The sequence below is a fragment of the Leucoraja erinacea genome, chromosome 19, assembly GCF_028641065.1.
Source record: "Leucoraja erinacea ecotype New England chromosome 19, Leri_hhj_1, whole genome shotgun sequence".
Classification (NCBI taxonomy): Eukaryota; Metazoa; Chordata; class Chondrichthyes; order Rajiformes; family Rajidae; genus Leucoraja; species Leucoraja erinaceus.
In genome coordinates this window covers 19,428,964-19,454,974 of record NC_073395.1, presented here as the reverse complement: position 1 = coordinate 19,454,974, position 26,011 = coordinate 19,428,964, and the positions used below count along the sequence as shown (strand labels likewise).

Below are 26,011 nucleotides of genomic sequence, written 5' to 3'. Positions count from 1 at the left end.
CTGATGGACCACTGGTTGGTTTGCAGGGGGTTGGAGCTCGGGTCTCCCACCTGGAAAGCAGAGCAGCGAGGGAGAGCAGGACCGGCTCTGAAGATCTGGACATCTTCATCGGGTGTGAGCTGCCCAGTGTCGTTGTCAGCGCTCTGCTCAACTCGCTGAAAAGAGTGGCCAAAAATGTCAGCGCAGTCAGAGAGAAGGAAGGTGAGGAACTCTATCGCAGCATTTTGTTTGAGGGGGTGTGACAGGACTCATGGATTCAGATCCATGATGATGAAAGAAGGCACAGTAAATGACCTTGTCCCTGTATGATCTGAGACAAAATTATTTTTTTAAACACCTAATACTTTTGCTAATCTAGCCTGTTCGCTTGACATAGGGAATGTTAACAAATTTGGATAAGTAAACACTGTGGTATGTATATTGATTTCTCTAACTTCAAGTAATCCTTGCTTTTCTCTCGAACCTTCCCCCACCCTTGTTTTCCGACTGTTCACTGTCCTCCTAATTAATTTTATTGTTTGTATGCCTCGTTGTCACCTTCCCCTCAGCTAACAATGAACCATTCTACATTTCCTTGATCATCGTCTACTTTGACCGGTCATTTTCATACCTGATCACCTCCATGTCTCGTCTCGTCTCCCCTGACACTGTCTGACCCGAAACGTCACCCATTCCTTCTCTCCAGAGATGCTGCCTGTCCCGCTGAGTTACTCCAGCATTTTGTGTATATCTTTTCATCAAAAGACGTGTTCAGTTTGTTAAAGACCAGTCCATTTACTTCCAGTCCCCTGGTTTCCAAGAAGCAGACGAGATCTTGACATGTGTCAACAGCTGATGACCAAGTTCGAACCCAACTTGGATCAGGATCACCCAGTGAGTTTGAATACCTACATTGAATCTCTGCATATTGGTGGAAAAGTAGCATCAGATCGTAACGTTCAAACCAGTGGGTAATTAAGGATTGTTTTTCCTTTCAAGGGACACAATGATCCGGAGTACAAGGAACGGAGATTGCAGATCGCAGGTCTAGCACTGGGATACAAACAGTGAGCACACCTTGCCCCATTATTCATCTGTTTCAATGGTTCACAGAATAAAATAATCATAGCCCTTATAATGTTGTCAGTATAGTTTAGACACAAAAACGCTGGAGTAATTCTCTCTGGAGAAAAGGAATAGGTGACATTTCAGGTCAGAACCTTTCATCGGATTCCGAAGTGTATAAAGTGATGTCTTATGAAGAATTCCAACCCGAAGCATCACCTATAACCATATAACCATATAACAATTACAGCACGGAAACAGGCCATCTCGGCCCTACAAGTCCGTGCCGAACAACTTTTTTCCCTTAGTCCCACCTGCCTGCGCTCATACCTATTCCTTTTCTCCACAGATGCTCTGACCCGCTGAATTACTCCAGCATTTTGTGTCTATCTTCGGTATAAACTGGCATCTACATAGCCTTCACAAATTAGTTTAGTTTATTTTAGTTCCGTTTATTACTGTCACGTCTACTAAGTTACAGTGACAAGCTTTTTGTTTGCATGCTATCTATCTAGTCAGCGAAAATGATTACAATCAAGCCGTCCGCGGTGTACAGATACAGGATAAAGGGAATAACAGTTAGTGCGACAGATCTGAGAGGAGATTAAGAAGAGCAGAGTACGTTTGAGAAATGCTGTTGTTTAAAATAAAGTTTTTAAAAGAGTGGAGCGATTGTAACGAGAGATCTTGATCATTGCCGTTTAGTTATTGCCATTTCACATTGCGTTGAATTTGGAATAGGAATTTGTTATAAATGCAATAGAATGTTTTTGTGAAAATTAATTGTCAACAAATAAGAATTGAGAGATATTTGATGCATTTGTTCCAACAGGGGAGAACCAATCCCAAGGGTGGAATACACAGCAAAGGAGATAGAGATCTGGTAAGGATCTATGTTGAATCTGTACATCTTGTATGTGCATGTGACAAATAAAGTTGACTTGAATCTTTGGAATGGATAGTGTGAATACACAGAGTCATTTACCCAGGGTAGAGGAATCAAGAACCAGAGTACATAGGTTGAGAAGAGATTTAGAAACATAGAAACATAGAAACATATAAAATAGGTGCATGAGGAGGCCATTCGGCCCTTCGAACCAGCACCGCCATTCATTGCGATCATGGCTGATCGTCCCCAATCAATAACCCGTGCCTGCCCTCTCCCCATATCCCTTGACTCCACTAGCCCCGAGAGCTCTATCTAACTCTCTCTTAACTACAGTGATTTGGTCTCCACTGCCCTCTGTGGCAGGGAATTCCATAAAATTCGCAACTCTCTGGGTGAAAACGTTTTTCCCCATCACAGTCTTCCCTTTATTCTAAGACTGTGGCCCCTGGTTCTGGACTCGCCCAACATTGGGAACATTTTTCCTGCATCTAGCTTGACCAGTCCTTTTATAATTTTATATGTTTCTATTTAAGAAGAACCTGAAGGGCACATTTTTTCATTCAGAAGGTGGGTGTATGGAATGAGCTGCCAGAGGAGGTTTAGGCAGGTACAATAGCAGCATTTAAAATATATTTGAACAAGTACATGGATAGGAAAGTTTTAGAAGGATATTGGCCAAATGCAGGCAGGTGAGACTATACATGGGGCATATTGGTTGGCACGGGCAAGTGGACCAAAAGGTCTGTTATCATGCCGCAAGACAAATGAGGTTTTTGTTACAAACAAGAAAGCCACGATGCAGCGCTGTACGTCTTTGATTAGACAGCATTTGGGGTATTACGTATATTTCTTGTTATCCGATTACAGAAATGATGTGGCAGCTCTGGGGAGAGTGCTGGAGGTTTACTAGAATGCTATCTAGAATAGCTATGCGGAAAGATGGGACAAACTTGCATTGTTTTCTCTGGAATGTTGGAGATTGAGGGGAGACCTAGGTGCCAAGTTGAACTAAACCCCACTGCAATCTTATTTTGCCCTTAATATCCTTGTGATCGTGAGAGGTTACCAATAATTGGAGAACACAATGTTGTAAACTACCCCAGCGTAAGTTATTTTATACATAATTTACGCTGGGGACTGCACATTGGCGCAGCTTACAGCGCCAGAGACCCGGGTTTGATCCTGACTACGGGTGCTGACTGTACAGAGTCTGTTCTCCCCCTGTGGCCGCATGGGTTTTCACCGGGTGCTCCGGTTTCCTCCCACATTCCAAAGACATGCAGATTCGTAGGTTAATTAGCTTCTGTCAATTGTCAACGGTGTGTAGGATGTAAGTGTAAAGGTGATCGTTGGTCAGCGTGGACTCTGTGGGCTGAAGGGCCTGTTTCCACACTGTATCACAAAATGAAAGGGTTTCAACCCAAAACGTCACCAATTCATGTTCTCCAGAATTGCTGCCTGACCAACTGAATTACTCCAGCACATGGTGTTCTGTTATGTAAACTAGCATCTGCATTTCTTTGTTTTTGCCATTATGTGTTGACTATTCTAGGAAGGTGGTCTACACTAAGTTGACCACTTTGTACCCAAGTCATGCCTGCAAACAATTTTTGGATGCCTTCCGGTTGCTGGAGCAGCAGTGTGGTTACCGAGCGGACAACATCCCACAACTTCAGGACGTCTCCGTGTTCTTGCAAGGCAGGTATTGCGTAGCAGGGCGGTTCAGAACCATGGGGACTGTGGCAGGGAATTGGCTCACCGTGACAGTGTGGTCCTTCCTTTCCTAGACAGGACAGGCTTTCAGCTGCGACCTGTGGCCGGACTCCTCTCCGCTCGAGATTTCCTGGCCAGCCTGGCATTCAGTGTCTTTCAGTGCACGCAGTACATCCGCCACCCTACATCTCCAATGCACTCCCCGGAACCGTAAGCATTTTAGTGTGTGTGGTGTGAATGTGTGAGTGTGTGTGAGTGTATGTGATAGTGTACGAGTGTGAGTGTGTGTGAGTGTGAATGGACTTGTGCGTGAGTGCGAGAGTGAGTGAGGCGTTAAAGCACCAGCTTTAAGGTGAGAGGGGGCAAAGTTTAAAGGATATGTGCGGTACAAGTTTTTTTACGCAGAGGTTGGGGAGTGCCTGGAACGCACTGCCATGTGCGGTGGTGGTAGAGTCAGAAACGATTATGTTTTTTACGGGTTTTTTTGGATAGGCACAGGGATAGGAAGGGAATGGGGAGATGTGGTACATGTGCAGGTTGATAAGAGTTGGTCTTGAACGAAGGGCCTGTTCGTGTTCATATTATAATCAGGTTCGGGGCATTTGTCACCCTTCAGAAGCGAATGGTCAGTCAGGAAGTTCTGACAAGCCTTAATAAAAGGAACATTGTGGACACGAATTGATATTTATAATGAAGCTAACACCGTGCTTTCTCCTTCTTTCAAGAGACTGTTGCCATGAGTTACTGGGCCATGTTCCCATGTTGGCAGATGCAGAATTTGCTCAGTTCTCCCAGGTAAAGCTTGCTACTCCCTCTGCTCATTTGTGTATGTCTAAATTCCTATTGAACGGGGTGATTTTAGCTCTGATCCCAACTCTTCTGGCAATGAGTTCCAGATTAATTTAGTTTAGTTTAGAGATACAGCGTGGAAAAGGGCCATTTGGCCCACCGAGTCCGTGCACACTTACACTATCCTACACACACTAGGGGCAGTTTACCAAATTATACCAAAGCAAATTTGCCTACAAACCTGTACGGACGAGGAGCACGGGAGGAAACCGGGATATCCCCGAGGAAACCCACGCAGGTCACGGGGAGAACGTACAAACCCCGTACAGGCAGCGTCCATAGTCATGATGGGACCCGGGTGTCTGGCGCTGTGGCAGCAACTCTACCGCTGCGCCACCGTGCCGCCCCAAATAGATGTGAGTGGTTTCGGATGTCGCTCACACTCGAGTCATGAACCTATCCCTCGGATCTCCTTTAAAATTCCATCCTATTTTCTTGTTTCCCTATAGCAGCATCTGCTATTTAGAGATACAGCATGGAAACAAGCCCTTCGACCCACCCAGCACACGCTGACCATTGATCACCCATTCACACTCATTCCATGTTATCTCGCTTTCTCATCCACTCCTTCTATACTAGGGGCAATTTACTGAAGCCAATTAACCTACATTCCCAATTTTGGGAAGTGGGATGAAACCGGGGCACCTGGAGGAAACCCACGCGCTACAGGGAGAACGGGCAAACTCCGCACACAGAAATCACCCGAGGTCAGGATCAAACCCGGGTGCCTGGCGCTGCGAGACAGCAGCTCTACCCGCTGCGCAAGTGTCATGTGGCTTTATGAAAACTCTAACACAAGTAGTCTCATTTCTCCCCGTGAAGCAAATCAGTCTTCCTATCAATTATCGGTGACTCCCCCATTTCACCGACTCACTGGTCACACGGGTCCCTGACCACTGAATGTAATGTTATTTCTTTTTTCCATAACCTTCAGGAACTTGGCCTTGCATCACTTGGAGCAGCAGATGAAGATATCGAGAAACTGTCCACCGTGAGTAATTAAGACATTCGTTAAGGTGAATGCACAGGCTTTTACCCAGAGTAGGGGAAGCAAGAACCAGACGGCATAGGTTTTAGGTAAGTGGGATAAAATTTAATGGAAACCTAGTGGGCAACATTATCTCAGAATATGCCAGTAGATAGAAACACGAAACTGCAGATGCTGGACTATACCAACGATAGACACAACGTGTTGGAGTAACTCAGCATCTCTGGAGAACACATATTATGTGATGAAACGGGTGGAGACCCTTCCTTCTTCAGACAGAGGAGGTAATTGGAGCAAATTCAATAATAACATTTAGAATCAGAGTCATACAGCATGGAAACGGGCCCTTCAGCCCAACTTGCTCATGCCAAACCAAGATGCATCATCTACACTAGTCCCATTTGCCCACGTTTGGCCCATATCCCTCTAAGCCGTTCCTATCCATCTACCTGTCCAAATGTCTTTTAAATGGATATAGATGGATACGTACCTTTTATCCGGGTTGGGGAATCTAGATCTAGAGAGCAAAAGATTAGTGAGAGGGGAAAGATGTCAGATGGGCTTGGAGTTGCCAAACCAGGCGGTGAAGCAGTCAGGATGCTCTCACCACCTGTAGAAGATTTGGCAACGCATCGAATCTGCTCAATGTGTTTGTTTCTGCAGCTTTACTGGTTTACAATAGAGTTTGGTCTCTGTAAACAGAATGGAGCTCTGAAGGCCTACGGAGCTGGTCTGCTCTCTTCATATGGGGAGCTAATGGTGAGAAAACGGCTGTACCGAGAGAAATGTCCCACAGTGTGGCGCTCCCTCAATTCCCACGGTGTGGCGCTCCCTCAGTAACGCCCCTCCCACAGTGTGGCGCTCCCTCACAAACGCTCCTACCACAGTGGCGCTCCCTCTGTAACGCCCCTCCCACAGTGCGGCGCTCCCTCAGTAACGCCCCTCCCACAGTGTGGCGCTCCCTCATTACTGCCAACCAAGGTGCGGCGCTCCCTCAGTAACACCCCTCCCACAATGCGGCGCTCCCTCTGCACTGCCCAGACATTAGGACTCACACCGCTTCTCTGTTATACAGTACGCTCTCTCAGGGCAGCCCCAATACAAAGACTTTGACCCCCAGTTGATCGCCCACTTGAACTATCAAGACCAGACCTACCAACCAGCCTACTTTGTGGCAGAGAGCTTCGAAGACGCAAAATCCAAACTCTGGTAAGACCCCAACAAAACCCCGGCTCCCTCACCAACCGCTGGCGATAGAACATAAGACAATAGCCAATAGACAATAGGTGCAGGGGTAGGCCATTCGGCCCTTCGAGCCAGCACCGCCATTCAATGTGATCATGGCTGATCATTCCCAATCAATACCCCGTTCCTGCCTTCTCCCCATATCCCCTGACTCCGCTATAAGGTGACGTGCATTGCTGTAGCGCCTGTCACATTCCAGGATACCACATGCTGTTTTTCAGCCAATTAAATGGTGGAGTCACAATTGGATCCAGCCAATCAGAATCCAGCCTACCCTGGCTAAAACACTCTGCATTCACCCTGTCTATTCCCCTCGTCAATATTTATACACCTCTATAAGATCATCCATCAGTCTCCTGTACTGCAAGGAATAAAGACTTAGCCTGCCCAACCTTTCCCAATAGTTCAAGCCCTTGATTCCTGGCAACAGCCTCGTATATCTTCCCTGCACTCTTTCCACATTAATACAATCTTTCTTATCTTATAAAATAATACAATATTTTGTCTTACCAACTTTATTTTCTAACTATCTACCCTTGCTTCAATCTCTCCCAATGCTGGATACATCCCCTTAGGATCACATATGCGTCAATGATATATGAATAGGAAGGTAGACACAAAATGCTGGAGAAACTCAGCGGGTGAGGCAGCATCTATGGAGAGAAGGAATTGGTGACGTTTCAGGTTGAGTCCCTTCTTTAGATTGACAGGGGAGGGGGTAGGACAAAGAAAAAAATGTAGGCGGTGGGACTAGTGGGGGAGGGGAATGAAGAGAGTGAGCAAGGGCTACCTGTAGTTAGAGAAGTCAATGTTCATACCGCTGGGGTGTAAACTACCCAAGCGAAATGTGAGGTGCCCCAGGAGGCCCAGGACAGAAAGGTCAGATTGGGAAAGGGTTGAGTGGGAGATGGCCAAATGTGACTCGCACCCCGCTCATCCCTTCTTCTCCCCTCCCATCAAGCAGAAGATACAAAAGCTTGAAAGTATGTACCACCAGATTCAGGAACATCTTCCCCGCCGAGATCAGACTACTGAACGGTCCTCTCACAAGCTAGGCTATGTCCCACATCTCCCACCCTATTTCATTGCAGACCTTGCATTTTTCAAAACCTGCACTTTCTCTGTACCTGTGATAGTGTAATGCTGTAACACTATATTCTGCACTCTGGTATTTTTCTCCATACACATGATAACAATAAACCAATACCAAGTTGCTTCTCCCTAGTGGTCACACAGATTTTTGGAGGACACCTTTCTCCAAGAGCCTTCGGCCCATCGAGTCCACGCCGACCAGCAGTCAGCCCATACACTAACACTTTCCCACACACCAGGGACAATTTACAATTTTACCGAAGCCAGTTAACCTACACACCTGGAAATTTTTGGGATGTTGGAGGATACTGGAGCACCTGGAGAAAACCCATGCGGTCACAGGCAGAACGTACAAATTCCGCCTAGACAGCACCCGTAGTCAGGATCGAACCCGGGTCTCCGACACTGTGAGGCAACAACTCTACCACTGCGCCATTGTGCCGTGCTAAACGTGACAATAATAAACCAATACCTAATGCAACCTTTCATTGTTACGTTGACCTTGCATTTTGTTTTTTGAGCAGGGCGTATGCCTCCAATATCAGGAAGCCATTCTCACTGCGTTATCGTCCACAAACCTGGAGTGTGGAGATACGCGACAGGCCAGACACGGGCAAGGATGCACTGACCCATTGCAGGGAGGACCTCAACAAACTCTACTTCGCTCATGATAAACCTTCTTAAACAAGTTGTTCCCACGGTGGCAATGGGCAGGTTGACATTTGTTGGATTTCGCTCCTGGGAACTTAGCCATGATCTTATCAAAGCACCCAGAGATATAATGAATAGTCCAGGTTCTTTATGATATCATGAATGTGTTCCTGAATGTAGAGTTTAAGCTGCTGAGATTATGTCTGAGTAACTGTGACTGGGTCTAAAATGTCTAGTGTTAGGTGTATGTCCATGTAGAGAGAGTCATAGAGCCTTACTGCATGGAAACAGGCCCTTTGGACCAATGTACTAGCCAACATGTGCCAGCTACACTCGTCCCACCTAGAGTTTGGCCTATTCACCTGTAAACCTGTTATATCCATGGACTTGTCTAAATGTTTCTTAAACGTTATGATAGTACCTGCCTCAACTATCTCCTCCAGCAGCTCGTTCCATACACCCACCAAACAGTGTAAAAAAAGTTACCCCTCAGTTTCCTATTTAATAATGCTCCCCCCTCATCTTAAACCTATGTCCTCTGGTTCTCGAGGGAAAGAGAGCTCGGAGAGATATTTATTTCCATTCCCTAATTGCCCCTTCTACAGGTGGTAAAGAAACATCACCTTGATGTGCTGCGGTCAGCCCTGTTGAAGGTGCCCCCATTGAGGTGATGTGGAGGGAGATTCCCAGGCTATGGCCCAGTGATGCTAAAATACCTGTGTTGTACGACCCAGCCGGGAGTTTACCTGAGATTGCTGCCCTTGGCACAGGCTCACATAATGGTTAGAGCAGTGAAGGAGGACATTTGGCCCATTGAGTCTGTATTAGCATTGACTCTGTAGGCTGGTCCCAGTCTCCTCTCAGATCTGCAAACGTTTCTCCTTCAGATACTTATCCTGCCTCATAATTCGAACTGCTTCCTCTAGTTCCCAGACCGTGTATTCCAAACCAGACCAGGCATCCGTGACTTGGAGGTCTTGTGAAGGAACATTGGAGCTGACAATATATAGATTGTAGATGGCACATGCTGTGGCCTCAGTGCGGACTTATGTACACTTGTATGTCTGTGTGTGTGCGCATGCATATTTGTGTGTGTGCATTAAGTGCATGTGTAAGTGCATGATTGTGTGTATGTGTCTGCACATATGTGTATGTGTGTGCATGTTTGTGTGTGCATATGTTTGTACATGGGTTGGACAGGCTAGATGCAGGAAGATTGTTCCCGATGTTGGGGAAGTCCAGGACAAGGGGTCACAGTTTAAGGATAAGGGGGAAATCTTTTAGGACCGAGATGAGGAAAATATTTTTCACACAGAGAGTGGTGAATCTCTGGAATTCTCTGCCACAGAAGGTAGTTGAGGCCAGTTCATTGGCTATATTTAAGAGGGAGTTAGATGTGGCCCTTGTGGCTAAACGGATCAGGGGGTATGGAGAGTAGACAGGTACAGGATACTGAGTTGGATGATCAGCCATGATCATATTGAATGGCGGTACAAGCTCGAAGGGCCGAATGGCCTACTCCTGCACCTATTTTCTATGTTTCTATGTACATTTGAGTGCTTCTGTGTGTGTATCTACAGTATGTATCTCTGTGTGTCTGTGTATGTTTGTTTGTGTGTGTGGCTGAGTGTGAGTGTACACATGCTTGTTTGTGTGCATGTATGTGAAGATGCATGTGCCTGTGTGTGCACATGAATGAATGTATGCCTGCATGTGCCAACATCCATGTTCGTGTCTATACACATGTGTGTTCATGAATGTAAATATTAATTTGTCATGATAATCTGTGATAATTAGGAAGTTTGTTGATTTAGGCAGCAGTCAATTTTACAGCCATTTAATTTCGACTTTGCAAAATCAAAATACTGCTGGAGCTGGATATGGAAAGATCTTGTCCTACTGTTAAAAGTTATTTGTTGGATATAATAGTTACAATAAATGCCAACATGGAATAATAATGTGTGCATTCTGTTTATCCCTGGCCCGTGGTCATTAGTGCTCTGACTGGGCCACCTGGGAATGGTGGGGTAGACCTTTCATCCTGTTGGAGATTGGGTGAAGGTTTCCCCAAGGCACTGCTGGTAGGGAGACCCAGTACTCTCTTTTAGGGTAGAAGATTCTCACACTTTGTCACACACCTTCTATCAGTGAGCCAGTTATGAATGCAGACAACCAAGTTGCATTGGCAGCACAGTGGCACAGCGGTAGAGTTGTGCCTCACAGCGCCAGAGACTCGTGTTCGATGCTCTCTGTGCGGAATTTGTACATTATCTCTGTGGCAGCGTGGGTTTCCCCCAGGTGGTCTGGTTTCCTCCACATCCCAAAGACGTGCAGGTTTGTAGTTTAATTGGCTCCGGTAAACATTGTAAATTGTCCCTAGTGTGTAGGATAGTGTAAGTGTACTGGGATCGCTTGTCAGTTCAGTCTCAGTGGGCCGAAGGGCCTGTTTCCGTGTTGGATCTCTAGTCTAAAGTAAATTTTAAAGTCTAAGGGAAAGTTACTGTCAATTCCATACATCTTAATCTTCTAGATCAGCCTATGATGGGGAACTTCTTCAACTGCCTAACTCCATGTAGACAATACATATACTTCCTACCCTCATAAATCACCGATTTCAACAATACCATGTTCTGCTGTTGATTGGAGCGATGTCTTGTTATCCCCAATTTTACCACAGGGTGGCAGGCATTGCTTAAACATGGCCTGGTTCTGACTGGCCAGTTTATTGGCATCTTTAGACTTTTGACTTCAGAGATACAGAGCGAAAACAGGCCCTTCGGCCCACCGAGTCCGCACAGACCAGCAATCACCTCGTACACTGCCACTATCCAACCACTGGGGACAATCTACAATTCAATCAAAGCTATGTAACCTACAAATATGTACATATTTGGATTGTGGGAGGACACTGGAGCACCCGGAGAAACCCACGCGGTCACAGTGAAAACTACAAACTCCCTACAGCCAGCACCCGTAGTCAGGATCGAACCTGGGTCTCTGGCGCTGTGAGGCAGGAAAAAAACCCGAGCACTGTACAACCGTGCCACAGTGAGGTACAGATACAATGAAAGCCTTGAGCAAAACACAAAGTGACGGAGGAACTCAGCAGGTCAGGCAGCTTATCTAGTCTAGTCTAAGAAGTTCAAGTCTAATTACCATGCACACAAGAGTGACACAGCTGCTACCTCACGGCGACAGAGACCCGGGTTCTGACTTCGGGTGCTGTCTGTGTATGTTCTTCCTGTGATCGCGTGGGTTTCCCCCGGATGCTCCGGTTTTCCCCCAAACCCCAGAGTACGTGCAGGTATTGTCATCTGTAAAATTGTCACTAGTGCGTAGGGTATGGATGCGAAACTAGTATCGTACTAGTGTGAACGGGTGATTCATGGTCAGTGTGGATTTGGAGGGCCTGTTTTCATGCATTTCCATGTACCTCTAAACTAAACTAAACTAAAGCGGGGTATAGGAACTTAGTGGACCAGGCAGGTGGGGATAGGAAGGGAGATGGGAATGGAGTACAGGAGAGAGGAGGGGGAGAGGAATTCGACGGAGAGGTGAGGTAGGGAGAGAGGAAGAGGAGGGAGATGAGAGGATGGAGAGAGGAGATGAGCAGGTGGAGCAGGGGGGGGGGGGGGTTGAGAGAGGGGAGGAGAGGAGAAGGGATGGGCGGATGGAGCAGGGAGGGGGGGAGGGGTGTGAAAGGGAGAGGGTGGGAAAGGGAGAGGGTGTGATAGGGAGAGGGTTGGTGGAGGGAGAGGTCTGAGGGGTGAGCTCGTCAGCTGCCCTTGAAACAAGCCCAGACACGCGTGGAGCGAGTCGGCCTCCCTCCCTCCCACCCCCGGCGGCCGGAGCAGACTGGGGCCGCGCGTCTCCGGCGGGGGCTCCGCTGCGCTCAGGCGGGGCCGGGGGTAAAGGAATATCCGGGAGATATCCGTCTGTGCCGGCACCTCCTCACCCCGGCAGTGTACGGCCGGCAACGCGGCTCACATCCACCCCGTGACAGCGTCAATGAGCAGGAACGCAGCTACAGGGAGCCGAGGAAAGGTAGCCGTTAATGAATTGCCTTAGATGCTTAGCTTAAGAGTTGTTGGCAGAAATATAACAATAATACTGCACTGTTGTTTATGCTGTGGAGATTAATCCAGGCACGATGCCGCACTCTTTGGGTGAAAGTTATACTAAATGAAAGAATTGCTTAATAGTTTCAAGTGGGGCGGGTAGTTTACGCTTGAAATCTGGATGTTTCTTGGAGTTTAAGTGATTACAAAGAGTTGGGATAGAGACACAAGGAACTTCAGGTGTTTTGATGCTGGAGCAAAACACAAAGTACTGGAGGAACTCAGTGGGTCAGGAATGGACAGGCGATGTTTCAGGTCGGGACGCTCTCTATTTGCCTGCACAGATGCTGCCCGGCCCGCTGAGTTCCTCCAGCACTCTGTGCTACACTGGGACGCGCTGGGGTTGCGACGTTTGGTCTAATTTCAATTCAATGCCCAGCCTTGAAGCGACCGAATCTCCGCGGGAGGAACGGGCTGGGCGTTAACAAGGGCGTTAGATTCATTCCTCATTCGTGTTGAGCAAAATGACAATTCTTTATCACTGCCTATCAACCTCTCCGGCTAACGAAATTAACTCCGCGCTCGGAATTTAGTTGTTTGGAGGTTTAAAAAAAAATGCAATTCCAATTTCCTGGCCACCAAGCCAAGTTTTTTTTTCCCCTTAACCTGATTTGACATTGAACGCAAGATAGACACAAAAAACTGTAGTAACTCCGCAGGTCAGGCAGCATCTCTGGAGGAAGGGAAGAGGTGACGTTTCGGATCTAGACCCTTCTTGAGAAATCTGAAGAAGATACACACACACACACACACACACACACACACACACACACACACACACACACACACACACACAGACACACACACACACACACACACACACACACACACACACACAGACACACACACAGACACACACACAGACACACACACACACAGACACACACACACACACACACACACACACACACACACACACACACACACACACACACACACACACACACACACACACACACACACACACACACAGAGACACACACACACACACACACACACACACACACACACACACACACACACACACACACACACACCGACACACACACACCGACACACACACACACACACACACACACACAGACACACACACAGACACACACACAGACACACACACACACACACACACACACACACACACACACCGACACACACACACAGACACACACACACACACACACATCTAAACACACACACACACACACACACACACATAAACACACACACACATACACACACACACACACACACACACATGTTATAGGAGTACAAGTAAGCCATTCGGTCCATCCAGTCTACTCCGCCATTCAATCATAGCTGATCCCTGTCTCCTATTCCCATTTTCCTGCGCTCTCCCCATAACCCTTGACACCCGGGAGGTCAACTATTCTTTTTTTCCCAGAGATGCTGCCTGACCTGATGAGTTACTCCAGCTTTTTGTGTCTATCTTCGGTTTAAACCAGCATCTGTGGTTCCTTCTTTGACATTGATTCCCCAGTCCTTTAGATGTCAATTCACAATCTGATTCCTTGGGGAGGTTACGATCTTCCCTTTCCAATGCCCAAAGCCTGATTCCCTCTGGAAATGGGGCACCTTTCTCACCAGTAACTTGCTGGGTAAAGGAATAGTTAGACCAAGACGCACCTACCTGTGAGATGGTTACCTGTCAGAGCAGAGTCTGTGTGAACCAGGGGAACCTGAGGCATGTGAGATACACTAAGAATCAACAGCTACTTGAGAGGCAACTTTTTTACACTGAAGGTGGTGGGTATATGGAATGAGGAGGTAGATGAGGCAGGTACTATACATAACATTTGGGCAGGTGCATGGATAGGATAGGTTTAGTAGCTGCACAACGGTTGAGTTGCTGCCTTACAGTGCCAGAGACCCAGGTTTGTTCCTCACCTCAGTTACTGTCTGTACGGAATTTGCACATTCTCCCTGTGACCGCGTGGGTTTCCTCCCACATTGCAAAGACGTGCAGGTTTGCAGGTTAACTGGTGTTGGTAAATTGTCCCTAGTGTGTGGGATAGAACTAGCATTTGGGTGCTCGTTGGTCAGTGTTGGCTCTGTGGGCCGAAGGGCCTGTTTCCACGCTGTATCTCTAAAACTAAAACTAAAAGACAGATATGGGCCAAACACAAGCAGGTGGGACTAGTAGTTGGGGAATGTTGATTGGCATAGGCAGGTTGGGCTGAAGGGCCTGTTTCCACACTCCATGACTCTGTGTGTTGGTGTGCAAGGAGATGAGGTTAGAGAATGGGACACCACCGGGTGTAACGTACATGGAGAGTAGATGAGCCCTTGATGTGAGCCAAGTGCATGCTCATATTGAGAGAGCTCCGTCATTCAAATATAGAACACAGAACCATATAATTATGTATCTATCTATGTATCTAGTGGAAACATCTTCTCCACATCCACTCTGTCCAGGCCTTTCACTATTCAGTAAGTTTCAATGAGGTTCCCCCTTATCTTTCTAAACTCCAGCAAGTACAGGCCCAGTGCCGTCAACCCAAACATCCCTGGGATCAATCTCGTAAACCTCCTCTGGACTCTCTCCAACGCCAGCACATCCTTCCTCAGATATGGGGCACAAAAATCCAGGAGGTTTCAGTGATTAGGTTTGGTAGTGATTATTGGAGTGGAATTGGAGATCTTGGAGCACTCCAGGGTTGTGGGAGAAGAAGGTTCGGCAATGGGGAGGAGATGGTGGGGAGATTATATTTCACTGGAAAACAAGAACGTAGGCTTTAAAAATCAGAGGTATTGCGTAACCAGCAGACAGCACAGGCTGGGGTGAAAGGCGAATGGGACAGAGTGCATGTTAGGACACTGCCTGTATTTTGGATGAGCTCAAGGTTTCGGCTGAAATGCTCTGACGGCAGTCCACGCTAGCCAAACATAGTCTGCTGGGCGACGCAGTGGTGCACAGTGACTATTATCTCCTATCTCCACAGGCCGCTAGGATGGTGCTGCACTCCTGCCTCTCTGTGCTCTACCTGATGCTGTGTGCACTGGCCGTGAGCGGGGTGAGAGCCAGCCCAGAGACCCTGTGCGGGGCCGAGCTCGTGGATGCTCTGCAGTTCGTCTGTGGCGAACGAGGATTCTACTTCAGTAAGTTCAACTCCTTCCTACATCGGTTGCTGTGCTTGAGAATCTCTCCCTCTCTCTCTCTCTCTCTCTCTCTCTCTCTCTTCTTACTTACAGATTCAAGATTTAGAAGGAACATTTTTAATAGGACAACTTTTTCACACAGTGGGTGCTGGGTATATGGAATGACCTGTGGAGGAGATAGTGAGGCTGTACTATAACAGCATTTAAAGGATACTTGGACAGGTGCATGGGTAGGAATAGTGAGAAGGATGTGGGCCAAACATGGGCAGGTGGGATTACTGAAGATGGCGCATCTTGGTGGCATGAGCAAGTTGGACTGAAGGGCCTGATTCCTGACATTTACTCCCCTGGGGTTTGGTTGAGAAGTCGGCTGTTCACTGCATTATTCAACTGCATTCACAATTTGTCAGTTAGATCTATCTGCACCAACCCCTAGATTTTTTACCAGGGTGGAAATGTCAAAGACTAGAGGGCATAACTTTAAGATGAGATGCAAGGAATTACAGATGACGGGTTTACATACAAAGGACTCAAAGTACTAGAGTAGCTCAGTCGGTCAGTCAGCATTTCTGGAGAACATGGATAGGTGACGTTTTGGGGCTGAAGAAACGTTTTGACGCAAAGCCTCATTTATCCATATTCTCCAGAGACGCTGCCTGACCCATCGTGTTACTTCAGCATTTTATGTCTTTTCGAGCTTTTAGCAGTTTGAAAAAGATGTGCGGGGAAAATTTAAAAGATGTTTAAAAGAAATGTGCGGGACAAGTTTTTTTTGGGGGGGTGCCTGGAAAGGGCTGTCAGGGGTGGTGGTGGGGGTAGATACGATAGTGGAGTTTAAGAGGCTTTTAGATTGGCACATGGATATGCAGGGAATGGAGAGATATGGATTATGTCAAGGTACAGAAGATTTGTGTACGCCATAATCATATTGAATGGCGGTGCAGGCTCAAAGGGCCGAATGGCCTGCTCCTGCACCTATTTTCTATGTTTCTATGTTTCTATTAGTTTTATATTGGCATCATGTTCATTGTGGGCAGAAGGGCCTGTTCCTGTGCTGTACTGTTCTATGTTCTACAATTACTGTTTCCCTATGTTCAATGTTGTCTTCTCTTGTAGGTTAAAGTCATGTTCATAGAGGGTCTGATGTATGGTTGTCCTATCATTAAGTTCTTTTCATGGCATTTAAACTTGCATCAGTTGTGTGTGTCGGTTTTGTGCGAGCTTAGTTTAGATAGTTTAGTTTAGAGATACCGAGCTGAAACGGGATCTTCGGCTCGCCGATTCCACACCGACCAGCACATAAGCTCCATCCTACACATACTAAAGACATTAAACATTTATACCAAGCCAATTAACCTATAAATCTGTGCGTCTTTGGAGTGTGGGAGGAAACCGAAGATCTTGGAGAAAACCCATGCAGGTCATGGTGAGAACGTACAAACTGAGAAGGGTGTCGAAGGGAGAAGGGACCCAAAAGACCACCTATCCATGTTCTCCAGACATGCTGCCCGACCCACTGATGTATTCCAGCACTTTGTGCCTTCTTTTCAGAAAATTTGGAAAGTTGATTAGAGTGTGAGGAGAATACAAAGTGTAATTAATGTAGTGTTGGTGTAAGCGCAGGGTTGGTGGTCAGTACAGATTCGGTGAGTGCCTCTCTGTATGATTTTTAAGATAAACATGGAGAAACATAGAAAATATGTGCAGGAGTAGGTCATTCGGCCCTTCGAGCCTGCACCACCATTCAATATGATCATGGCTGATCATCCAACTCAGTATTCTGTACCTGCCTTCTCTCCATACCCCCTGATCCCTTTAGCCACAAGGGCCACATCCTCTCTTAAAACTCCCTCTTAAATATACCCAATGAACTGGCCTGAACTACCTTCTGTGGCAGAAGGTAAAACCTGGCTTGTGATTCCACAACGTCCTAACTTATCCTTTCCTGCAACCCAACATTTCTACTTCATCTCCATATCTGATTTGCCTCAGTAACCATCGATGGAAGGCCAGCCATTCAGTCTATTTTAGGCTGAGATTAGTATTCTCAGTCTTGAATAAACTCAGTGGTGAACAACGAACATCATACAGCACAGTGACCGGCACTCCGGCCCACAATGTCTGTGCCGAACATGATGCAGAATTAATCTAGTCTCCCCTGCCTGCACATGATTCATATCCCTCCATTCTCATGAGCCTCTTAAATGTCACTATTGTATCTGCCTTCACCATCTCCCCGGCAGGGTGTTCCACCTACAACATCCCATACATCTCCTTTAAACTTTGTCCCCTCACCTTAATGCTATATCATAAAGTCATTGAGTCATACATCATGGAAACAGGCCCTTTGGCCCAACTTGCCCATGCCGACCAAGGTGAACCATCTATACTAGTCCCACTTGCCTTTGTTTGGCCCATATCCCTCTAAACCTACGCCCTCTAGTCTTTGATATTTTCAACCTTCTACCCTTTCTATGCCCATCATAATTTTATATACTTCTATCAAATCTCCTTTATCCTCTGATCTTCCAGACAAAACATTCCAACATCTCCTTTTAGCTAAAACCCTCTAATTCAGACATCATTCTGGTAAACCTCTTCCACACCCTCTTCAAAGCCTCAGCATCTTGTTAGTATCCACAGCCTCCAGCGTAGAAAATTCCAAAGAGAGACACAAAATGCTGAAGTAACTCTGAAGAGAAGGAAGAGAAGGAATGGGTGACGTTTCTGGTTGAGCCACTTCTTCTTGTGGGAGGGAAGAGGAGATGAGTCTATCTAGAAAATTGCAAAGCTATGCCGTCTCCTCATTGACTCTCTGCTCCCTGGATCTAGGCATGTTCATCTGACGAAATTTTGGAGAGGGTGCTGAGAAGGTTTGCCCGAATGATGCCTGGGCTAGTCATTAGCCACAGGGAGAGATTGGACAGACTTGGATTATTTTATCTGCAACACTCGAGGTTGTGGGGAGTTCCGATAGAAGTTTATACAATTGAGAGGCATAGATGGAACAATCAAATACCAGATGCATAGCTTTTGGGTGAGAGGGGCAAAGTTTAAAGGAGGTGTGAGGGCAAATGTTTTATTACAGAACGAGTGACGAGTGCCTGAAGCGTGCTGCCAAGGGTAGCAATGGGAGAAGATAAGATAGTGGCATTTAAGAGATGTTTGGATTGGCATGTGGATATGTAGGGGATGGAGAGATATGGATTGTTTGCAGGAAGATAGGAGGTTATCTTGGCATCATGTTCAGCACAGATATTGTGGACCGAAGGGTCTATTCATGTGCTGTCATGTTCTATGTTTCATGAAACAACTCTTTAGCAATCACAGTGAATTTCTGAAATTCTGAAGAAGGATCTCGACCCAAAACGTCATTCATTCCTTCTCTCCAAAGATGCTGCCAGTCCAGCAGATTTACTCCAGGGTCTATCTTCGGTGTAAACCAGCATCTGCAGTTCCTTCCTACACAATGAATTTACAAATGGTCTGAAATCCACCTGATAGAGCCGCACTGTAGTAACGCACCTCAGATTCTTGGTCAGAGCTTGCCAGACCTGTGATCTTTGTCACCAAGAAGGCACATGTGAACTTGCCTCTTCTGGAGACGTTGCCTTTCCTTTATCTCAACCACTCTGTGGAAGCAACTCAGCAAGTGATTGATTTGCCACCGTAAAGCACCGCAGCTGGTAGACCCACTGCCCCACAGTGCCAGAGACACGGGTTTGATCCTGAACTCGGGTTATAACTGTGCAGAGTTTGCACGTTCTCCCGAGAGAACAATCCTCACCTCCCATCTACTGCACTGGAGACACTCGGAATATCTTTAAGCTGGACTTGATCTTGCACTAAACGTTATTCCCTTTATTCTGTATCTGTACACTGTGGGTGACTTGATTATAATCATGTATTGTCCTTCTGCTGACTGGATCGCATGGAACAAGAAGCATTTCACTGTACCTCAGTACACGTGACAATAAACTAAACTAAACCAACCAAACTCCCTGTGACAGTGTGGGTTTCCTCCGGATGCTCCGGTTTCCTCCCACATCCCAAAGGCGTGCGGGTTTGTAGGTTCATTGGTCTCTGTAAATTGCCCCTGGTGTGTAGGGAGTGGATGTGGAAGTGGGATAACATGGAACTCGTGTGATCAAGTGATCGATGGTCAGCATGGGCTCAGTGGGCCAAAGGGCCTGGTTCCCTTGTGTATCTTTCAAACAAACTGTGGCCCTTGTCAGTCACGGCCACATCCTGTGAATTAATTTTATAAAAGTATTTGTTACAGAACCTCATTACACACTGATGGTTTGAATAAAAAAAGTTGAAAAGTGATATGCTTACTTGAGTTGATTATTGTCACGTATAGTGAGGTACAGTGAAAAGCGTTTGTTTGTGTGCTATCCAGTCAAATCAAAGTGAAGTCACCCATCCTTTATCTCCAGAGATGCTGCCTGACCCACTGAGTTACTCCAGCACTTTGTGTCTATCTTTGCTATAAACCAGCATCTACTGGTATTTGTTTCTAAAGAAAAGACTGTACATGATTACACTCAAGCTGCCCACGGTGTACAGATAAAGGATAATGGTCACAGATAGTTAGCACTGATAATTATAATAAGTTTATGATCCTGATTAAAATCTCCAGGGGGAGTTTGAAGCTGCAGACTTCTACACCGAATAAATCTGTCACATCTGGCGATTAATAAATGTGCCAGCCCTGTCGATTCCGAGTAGTAAATGATCTCGTGAACATCCACCTTCTAACATTGGATGGGCAATTTAAGCCAAAAGTTTGACAAAAACATGCGCTTCCTGTCCAGAAATAGGTTTTGTACAACACAGCGATTCTTTCTTCCAAGTAATTATTTTTTTGGCGCAAGCCTCATGCTGGGGCTCCAGCCCTGAATCAAGGCTGGGGATTCTGGCAGGGACCAGGGTCTCAGATGCACTGCCAGACTCTCAGATGATGCATCAAATCATCAGTGCCTTTGGCCTTCTAACTGTCGAAGGAACTTGTGGCTTGAGATATAAAACAATGTGTTGAGTGGGAACAGTGGGGAAACACTGGCCATTCAGCCCAAACATTTCATACTGTTCATAGACAGAAAGTGATGGAGTACCTGACTACGGGTGCTGCCTGTACGGAGTTTGTACGTTCTCCCCCTGACCACGTTGGTTTTCTCCCACATTGGCTTTGGTAAAAATTGTAAATTGTCCCTAGTGTGTAGGATAATGTTACTGTATGGGGATCGCTGGCCGTTATGGACTTGGTGGGCCAAAGGGCCTGTTTCAGCATTGTATCTCTAAACTAAACTAACTCAGTGGGTCAGTCAGCATATCCAGAAACATGGATAGGTGACGTCTTGGGTTGCGACCCTTTTATTTCTGCTCTGCGTTATCTCCCAGCCTCCAACAGCTTCTCTTCCTTTCTTCCTTTAGTAGTCAATAGATCTACACTATTCCCCTCTAACACTCGCCATGGACCCAGTTCCACATTCTCTTGCTTCTCTGGGTAAAGAAATGTATGAACTCGCTGTCTCCTTCACTGCTGCTAATCTTATTTACGTGGAGGCACAAGGAACTGCAGACGCTAGAATCTTGAGCGAAGCACAAAGTGCTGGAGGAACTCAGCGGGTCAGGCAGCATCTGTGAAGGGAATGGGCAGATGATATTTTAGGTTAGGATCCTTCTTCAGACGGAATGGACAGGTGACACTTTAGGTCAGGACCTTTCTTCAAACTAAATTGATAGATTTCAAGTCGGGACCCTGCGTTAGACTGAATGGATAGGTGACCTTTTGGGTCGGGAACTTACTTCGGACCCAAAGAAAGGTCCTGATCCAAACTTTGTCTGTCCATTCCCAAACGCGGGCAGGTGGGACTAGTGTAGATGGGGCATGTTGGTTGGCCAGGACAAATTTCTGTGTTGCATGAATCCATAAGGGGCGGCACAGTGGCGCTGCATTAGAGTTGCTGCCTCACGGCGCCAGGTTTGATCTTGACTATGGGTGCTGTCTGTACAGAGTTTGTACTTTCTCCCTGTGACCGCATGAGTTTTCTCCAGCTGCTCTGATTTCCTCCCACATTCCAAAGATGTACAGTTTTGTAGGTTAATTGGTTTCTCTGAGTTGTCCCTAGTGAGTAGGATAGAACTAGTGTACAGGTGATGACAGGTCGGTGCAGACTCAGTGGGCCGAAGGGCCAGTTTCCTCGCTGTAATACTAACACTAACCTAACCCGCCACTTTTCTAGAGTGGTGAACAGACTGCAGTTTGTTCAGCCCTTCCAGTTAGGCCTGTACTGTATCTCTCGTGTCGACGCTCTTGATGGTAAACCTTTATCCGCCACCGTGCAGACTGGAACGTAAGGCGTGTGCTTTCACCCTGCCCCACCCTCCCCCTGCAGACAAACCCACGGGCTACAGGTCGAATGTGCGGAGGCCACACCGAGGGATCGTGGACGAGTGCTGCTTCCAGAGCTGTGACCTCAAGCTGCTGGAGATGTACTGTGCAAAGCCCCAACGACCAGACAGTTCCCTCCGCATCCAGAGGCACACAGAGAAAGGACAGAGGGTAAGAGCCAGTCCTGCCCCACTCGCCCTCCCTCCTGCCACCCGCCACCCCACCACATCCTTTCAAAATAACGGGACGTACCTTTAGAAAAGATAGAAAAGAACATACTGCCGGGGATGCTGATGGAGGAAGATAGGATAGTGGCATTTGAGGCTTTTGAAGATGCACATGGAGATGCAGCACGGTGGCGCAGCGGTAGGTTTGTTGCCTTACAGCGCCAGAGACCCAGGATTCATCCTGACTACGGGTGTTGTCTGTTCTGTTCTTTTCTCCTGGTTTCCTCCCACACTCCAAAGACGTACAGGTTTTGTAGGCTAATTGGCTTGGTATAATTGAAAATTGTCCCTTGTGTGTGTAGGATAGTGCTAGTGTGCAGGAATCGCTGCTTGGCGGTCGACGGGCCTGTTTCCATGCTGTGTCTCTAAATTAATGGTCCCAACCCGAAACATCACCCATCCTTTTTCTCCAGAGATGCTGCCTGACCCACTGAGTTACTCCAGCACTTTGTGCCTATCTTTAGAAAGCAGATGAGATGGAATTTCTTTAGCCAGAGAGTGATGAGTGTTGAATTCATCACCACCGATGGCGATGGAGGCCAAGTAATTGGGTATTTTTAAGGCGGGGATTGGCAGGTTCTTGATTCGTAGGGGTGTCAAGGTATGGGGAGAAGACAGGAAAATGCTGTTGAGAGGGAAAGATAGATAGATCAGCCGGGATTGAATGGTGGAGTAGATTTGATGGGCCTAATTCTGCTGCCATGACTTATGAACATCTATTCTAGTTTAGAGTTACAGCATGGAAATAGGCAAGTCGGCCCACTGAGTACGCCGACCATCAATACTAGTTCTATGTTATCCCACTTTCTCATCCACTCCCTACACACTAGGGACAATTTACAGAGGGCCGATTAATCTACAATCCTGCATGTCTTTTAAATGTGGGAGGACACCGAAGCACCCGGAGAAAACCCATGTGGTCACAGGGAGAATGTGCAAACTCCACACCCACACACAGACAGCTCCCGTGGTCAGGATCGAACCCGGGTCTCTGGTGCTGTATAGCAGCAACTCTACTGCTGCGTTACTGAGCCCGCCCTGTAATGTCTCGGGATATCTATTGCCAAGACACAACCTAAATCTGACCCACTATCAATCACAGTTAGAATTTGGTTCAAATATAGTGTTTCTGCTGCAGAAAAAGTGCAGATCATTGAAAAAGACATTGCAAGGATTGTAATGAGGTTGTTTGGAAGATTGAGTTCAGGAATTCATCCTTGGCTTCTGAGAGGTTGATTCAAGGGTCTGGTACAGCAGGTGAAGCTACAAGTGTCTTAAGACAGCCAGCACTCATTCATGAAGCTAAAATCGTTCTCATTCCTCTGGTGTTACAGGAGAACATTTGGAGGAACCCCAGCCGAGCGAATGCCAGTGCCGTCAACAGGAATTATCGAATCTGAGCTGGGAGTGCCACGTGCCCGGGGCTGCTGGAGGTGGATTGGTTCAGTGGGCTCGGTGTAAATGTCACCAATGATTGGAGTCGTCGTCGGGTTACTAGTTATGAAAGGATACTGATCGACACCAGAACTCTCTCGGTCGAGCCGTGCAAGTTCTACCAAGTAATCGCCGTTCCTGGACAACTGTTTCCTGGGGCAAAGTGCAGGACTGGACAAACAATGCCTTGTGTTCCTAAAAGAGTTCTCAGCAGTTTCTCGTTCATGGCCGGTGCCCGGACGGTTACTGTACCCACCTTGCACAAGGTGGTAACGATGTGGACTTCATTTTAACCCGTGCCCTTTTATTGCGACAGCTTTTCTTTTTAACATTATCTATGGATTGGACTCGAGACACTTGGCACTGCAAACCAATTTTTATTGTAAGCTGCAACTTTGAAACGCATTCATTTCCAGTTAGGAGTACAGTTGATAAAGAAATGACTACTTTTGATCTCTGCTTTAGAGGGGGGGAGGTGATAGAATGGGATGAGGTACAGTTGACTGGGGGTATAAGCTAGAGGATCAAGTTTGGGGTACTGCCAATCTATCCAAGTGACATATACATAATGGCAATGTGCTATCACCAAAAAAGAAAATGGAGACCTGGTTCCAGGTATTTTCTAAATATTTGCAGTATAAGTTGGACTGTTGATTTTTGTAACAGCAAATATTGTTAGGCTACAGGGCACAATCTGATATCATTCTGCTGATAACCCAAATCCCTGCCAAAAAAGTGAAAGTTGACCTTTAATTCGTATCGTTGTTAAGTTGGATTTCTCTGAACTTGAAGTTTGTATCCAAAAGATAAGTTTCTAACTCAATTCTGCAGCCAGAGATGCTGACCTTCAATCTGGTGTGGAATCTGGCCACTCATACCCTTGCTTGGAGAATACAAAGGCAGCAATTCAAATTAATCTAAATTTTTTTTTGTCACCAAACTTTCCATCGTGTCTTTACAATTGGGACATCAGCATTTTGAGACACGTTGGATTTTTGTGCACTCAGTTTGAATCCAATTCGGGGCATGGATTTAGAAAAGTGTGTGGGTTGAGGATCGGTGGGGGGGGGGGGGGGTGTTGGTGACATTGGACTGGCAGAAGATGGCTAGTGCATCTTCATTCCTTCGTTTTACATGACATTCACATTTCTTCAGCTCCAGTCTCCATCTCCCTGTGGGGTACAACTGATAACACACACCCTAACAGATGTCACCTCTATACGTGAGGTGGTTACAATAAGGGGTGCAACTTTGGCAGCCTACCAGAGAATGCATTTGCACTGGGTTCATGTCTCTGTTTTTCATTGCCTGAGACCTTTTGTGAATACATGTTCTCGACATTATTGTAGCAACCTTCAAGAGTGCACAAGAGGTCCAATCTGATGTCCTGGCACAGGATAAACGGGGTGGAGTTTGTATAGCCATTAACCTAAACATTAACAATTCATAGACGGGGCTGATATAAGAGTCTGCTTGTTTTAAATATCTACATTTTATGTAACGAGGGGACATATTTGATTTGTAGCGGAATATTCAACTTGTTCTGTACACAGGTGCTATTGTGTTGTTTGATTGAGAATGTATTTGAATGTAAGAGTAATACGTTTTATGTAACAAAATGCTGAAACTTCTTTTGAGATCTTTAGTCTTTAGATTTTAGAGATACAGCGCGGAAACAATCCCTTTGGTTCGACGAGTCTGCGCCGACCAGCACTAGCACTATCCTACACACTAGAGGCAACTTACAATTACCAAAGCCAACTAACCAAAAGACCTGCACGCCTTTGGAGTGTTAGAGGGAAGCGGAGCACCCAGGGAAAACCCATGCTGTCACGGGGAGAATGTACAAACTCCGTATAGACAGCACCCATAGTCGGGATCGAACCTGGGTCTCTGTTGCTGTAAGTCAGCAGCTCTACCGCTGTGCCACCATGCCGCCCCAATGTTGTATGAAGACTTATCTAGACTTGGCCAGAGATGCCTCGTTCTAGTCCTATATCGTGGTACATAACAGCTCCTACACTGCCATATAACTGTTCACCTTCACAGCAGGGGCCCTGGTTGTGAAATACTTTCTTGTATATTGTCCACCACTGAGGAATGAACTACCTTCAAATACCTTGCCAATAATTCCTTAACATCCATGTTTCCGTTGGTCCCTGGGAGAATCTACCCGTGAAGATGTTTCAGTCCAATTGTTGAGAAGGTCCATGCAAAAGAGACGACTTTACACTTTAGAGAAACAGT

General features: G+C 46.5%; 2 protein-coding genes across 2 annotated transcripts in view; both read left to right on the top strand.

Annotated features, from left to right (window-relative positions):
* th2 (tyrosine hydroxylase 2) overlaps positions 1 to 9,562 on the top strand; it is an 11,322-nt gene extending 1,760 nt beyond the window's left edge. Inside the window, exons 2-12 of the mRNA XM_055650538.1 lie at positions 27 to 201; positions 785 to 873; positions 979 to 1,046; positions 1,877 to 1,927; positions 3,486 to 3,635; positions 3,725 to 3,856; positions 4,372 to 4,441; positions 5,430 to 5,486; positions 6,147 to 6,242; positions 6,559 to 6,692; positions 8,345 to 9,562. Of these exons, the coding sequence (XP_055506513.1) occupies positions 27 to 201; positions 785 to 873; positions 979 to 1,046; positions 1,877 to 1,927; positions 3,486 to 3,635; positions 3,725 to 3,856; positions 4,372 to 4,441; positions 5,430 to 5,486; positions 6,147 to 6,242; positions 6,559 to 6,692; positions 8,345 to 8,504 (1,182 nt within the window). The 3' untranslated portion in view covers positions 8,505 to 9,562. The remainder of the gene's footprint in view (positions 1 to 26; positions 202 to 784; positions 874 to 978; positions 1,047 to 1,876; positions 1,928 to 3,485; positions 3,636 to 3,724; positions 3,857 to 4,371; positions 4,442 to 5,429; positions 5,487 to 6,146; positions 6,243 to 6,558; positions 6,693 to 8,344) is intronic.
* Positions 9,563 to 12,288: 2,726 nt separating this feature from the next.
* Positions 12,289 to 25,393, top strand: igf1 (insulin-like growth factor 1). Its single transcript, XM_055650537.1, has 4 exons — positions 12,289 to 12,515; positions 15,550 to 15,706; positions 22,108 to 22,274; positions 23,665 to 25,393. The coding sequence occupies exons 1-4, from the start codon at positions 12,480 to 12,482 to the stop codon at positions 23,728 to 23,730; spliced, it is 426 nt and encodes a 141-aa protein (XP_055506512.1). The 5' UTR covers positions 12,289 to 12,479; the 3' UTR covers positions 23,731 to 25,393.
* Positions 25,394 to 26,011: the final 618 nt, after the last annotated feature.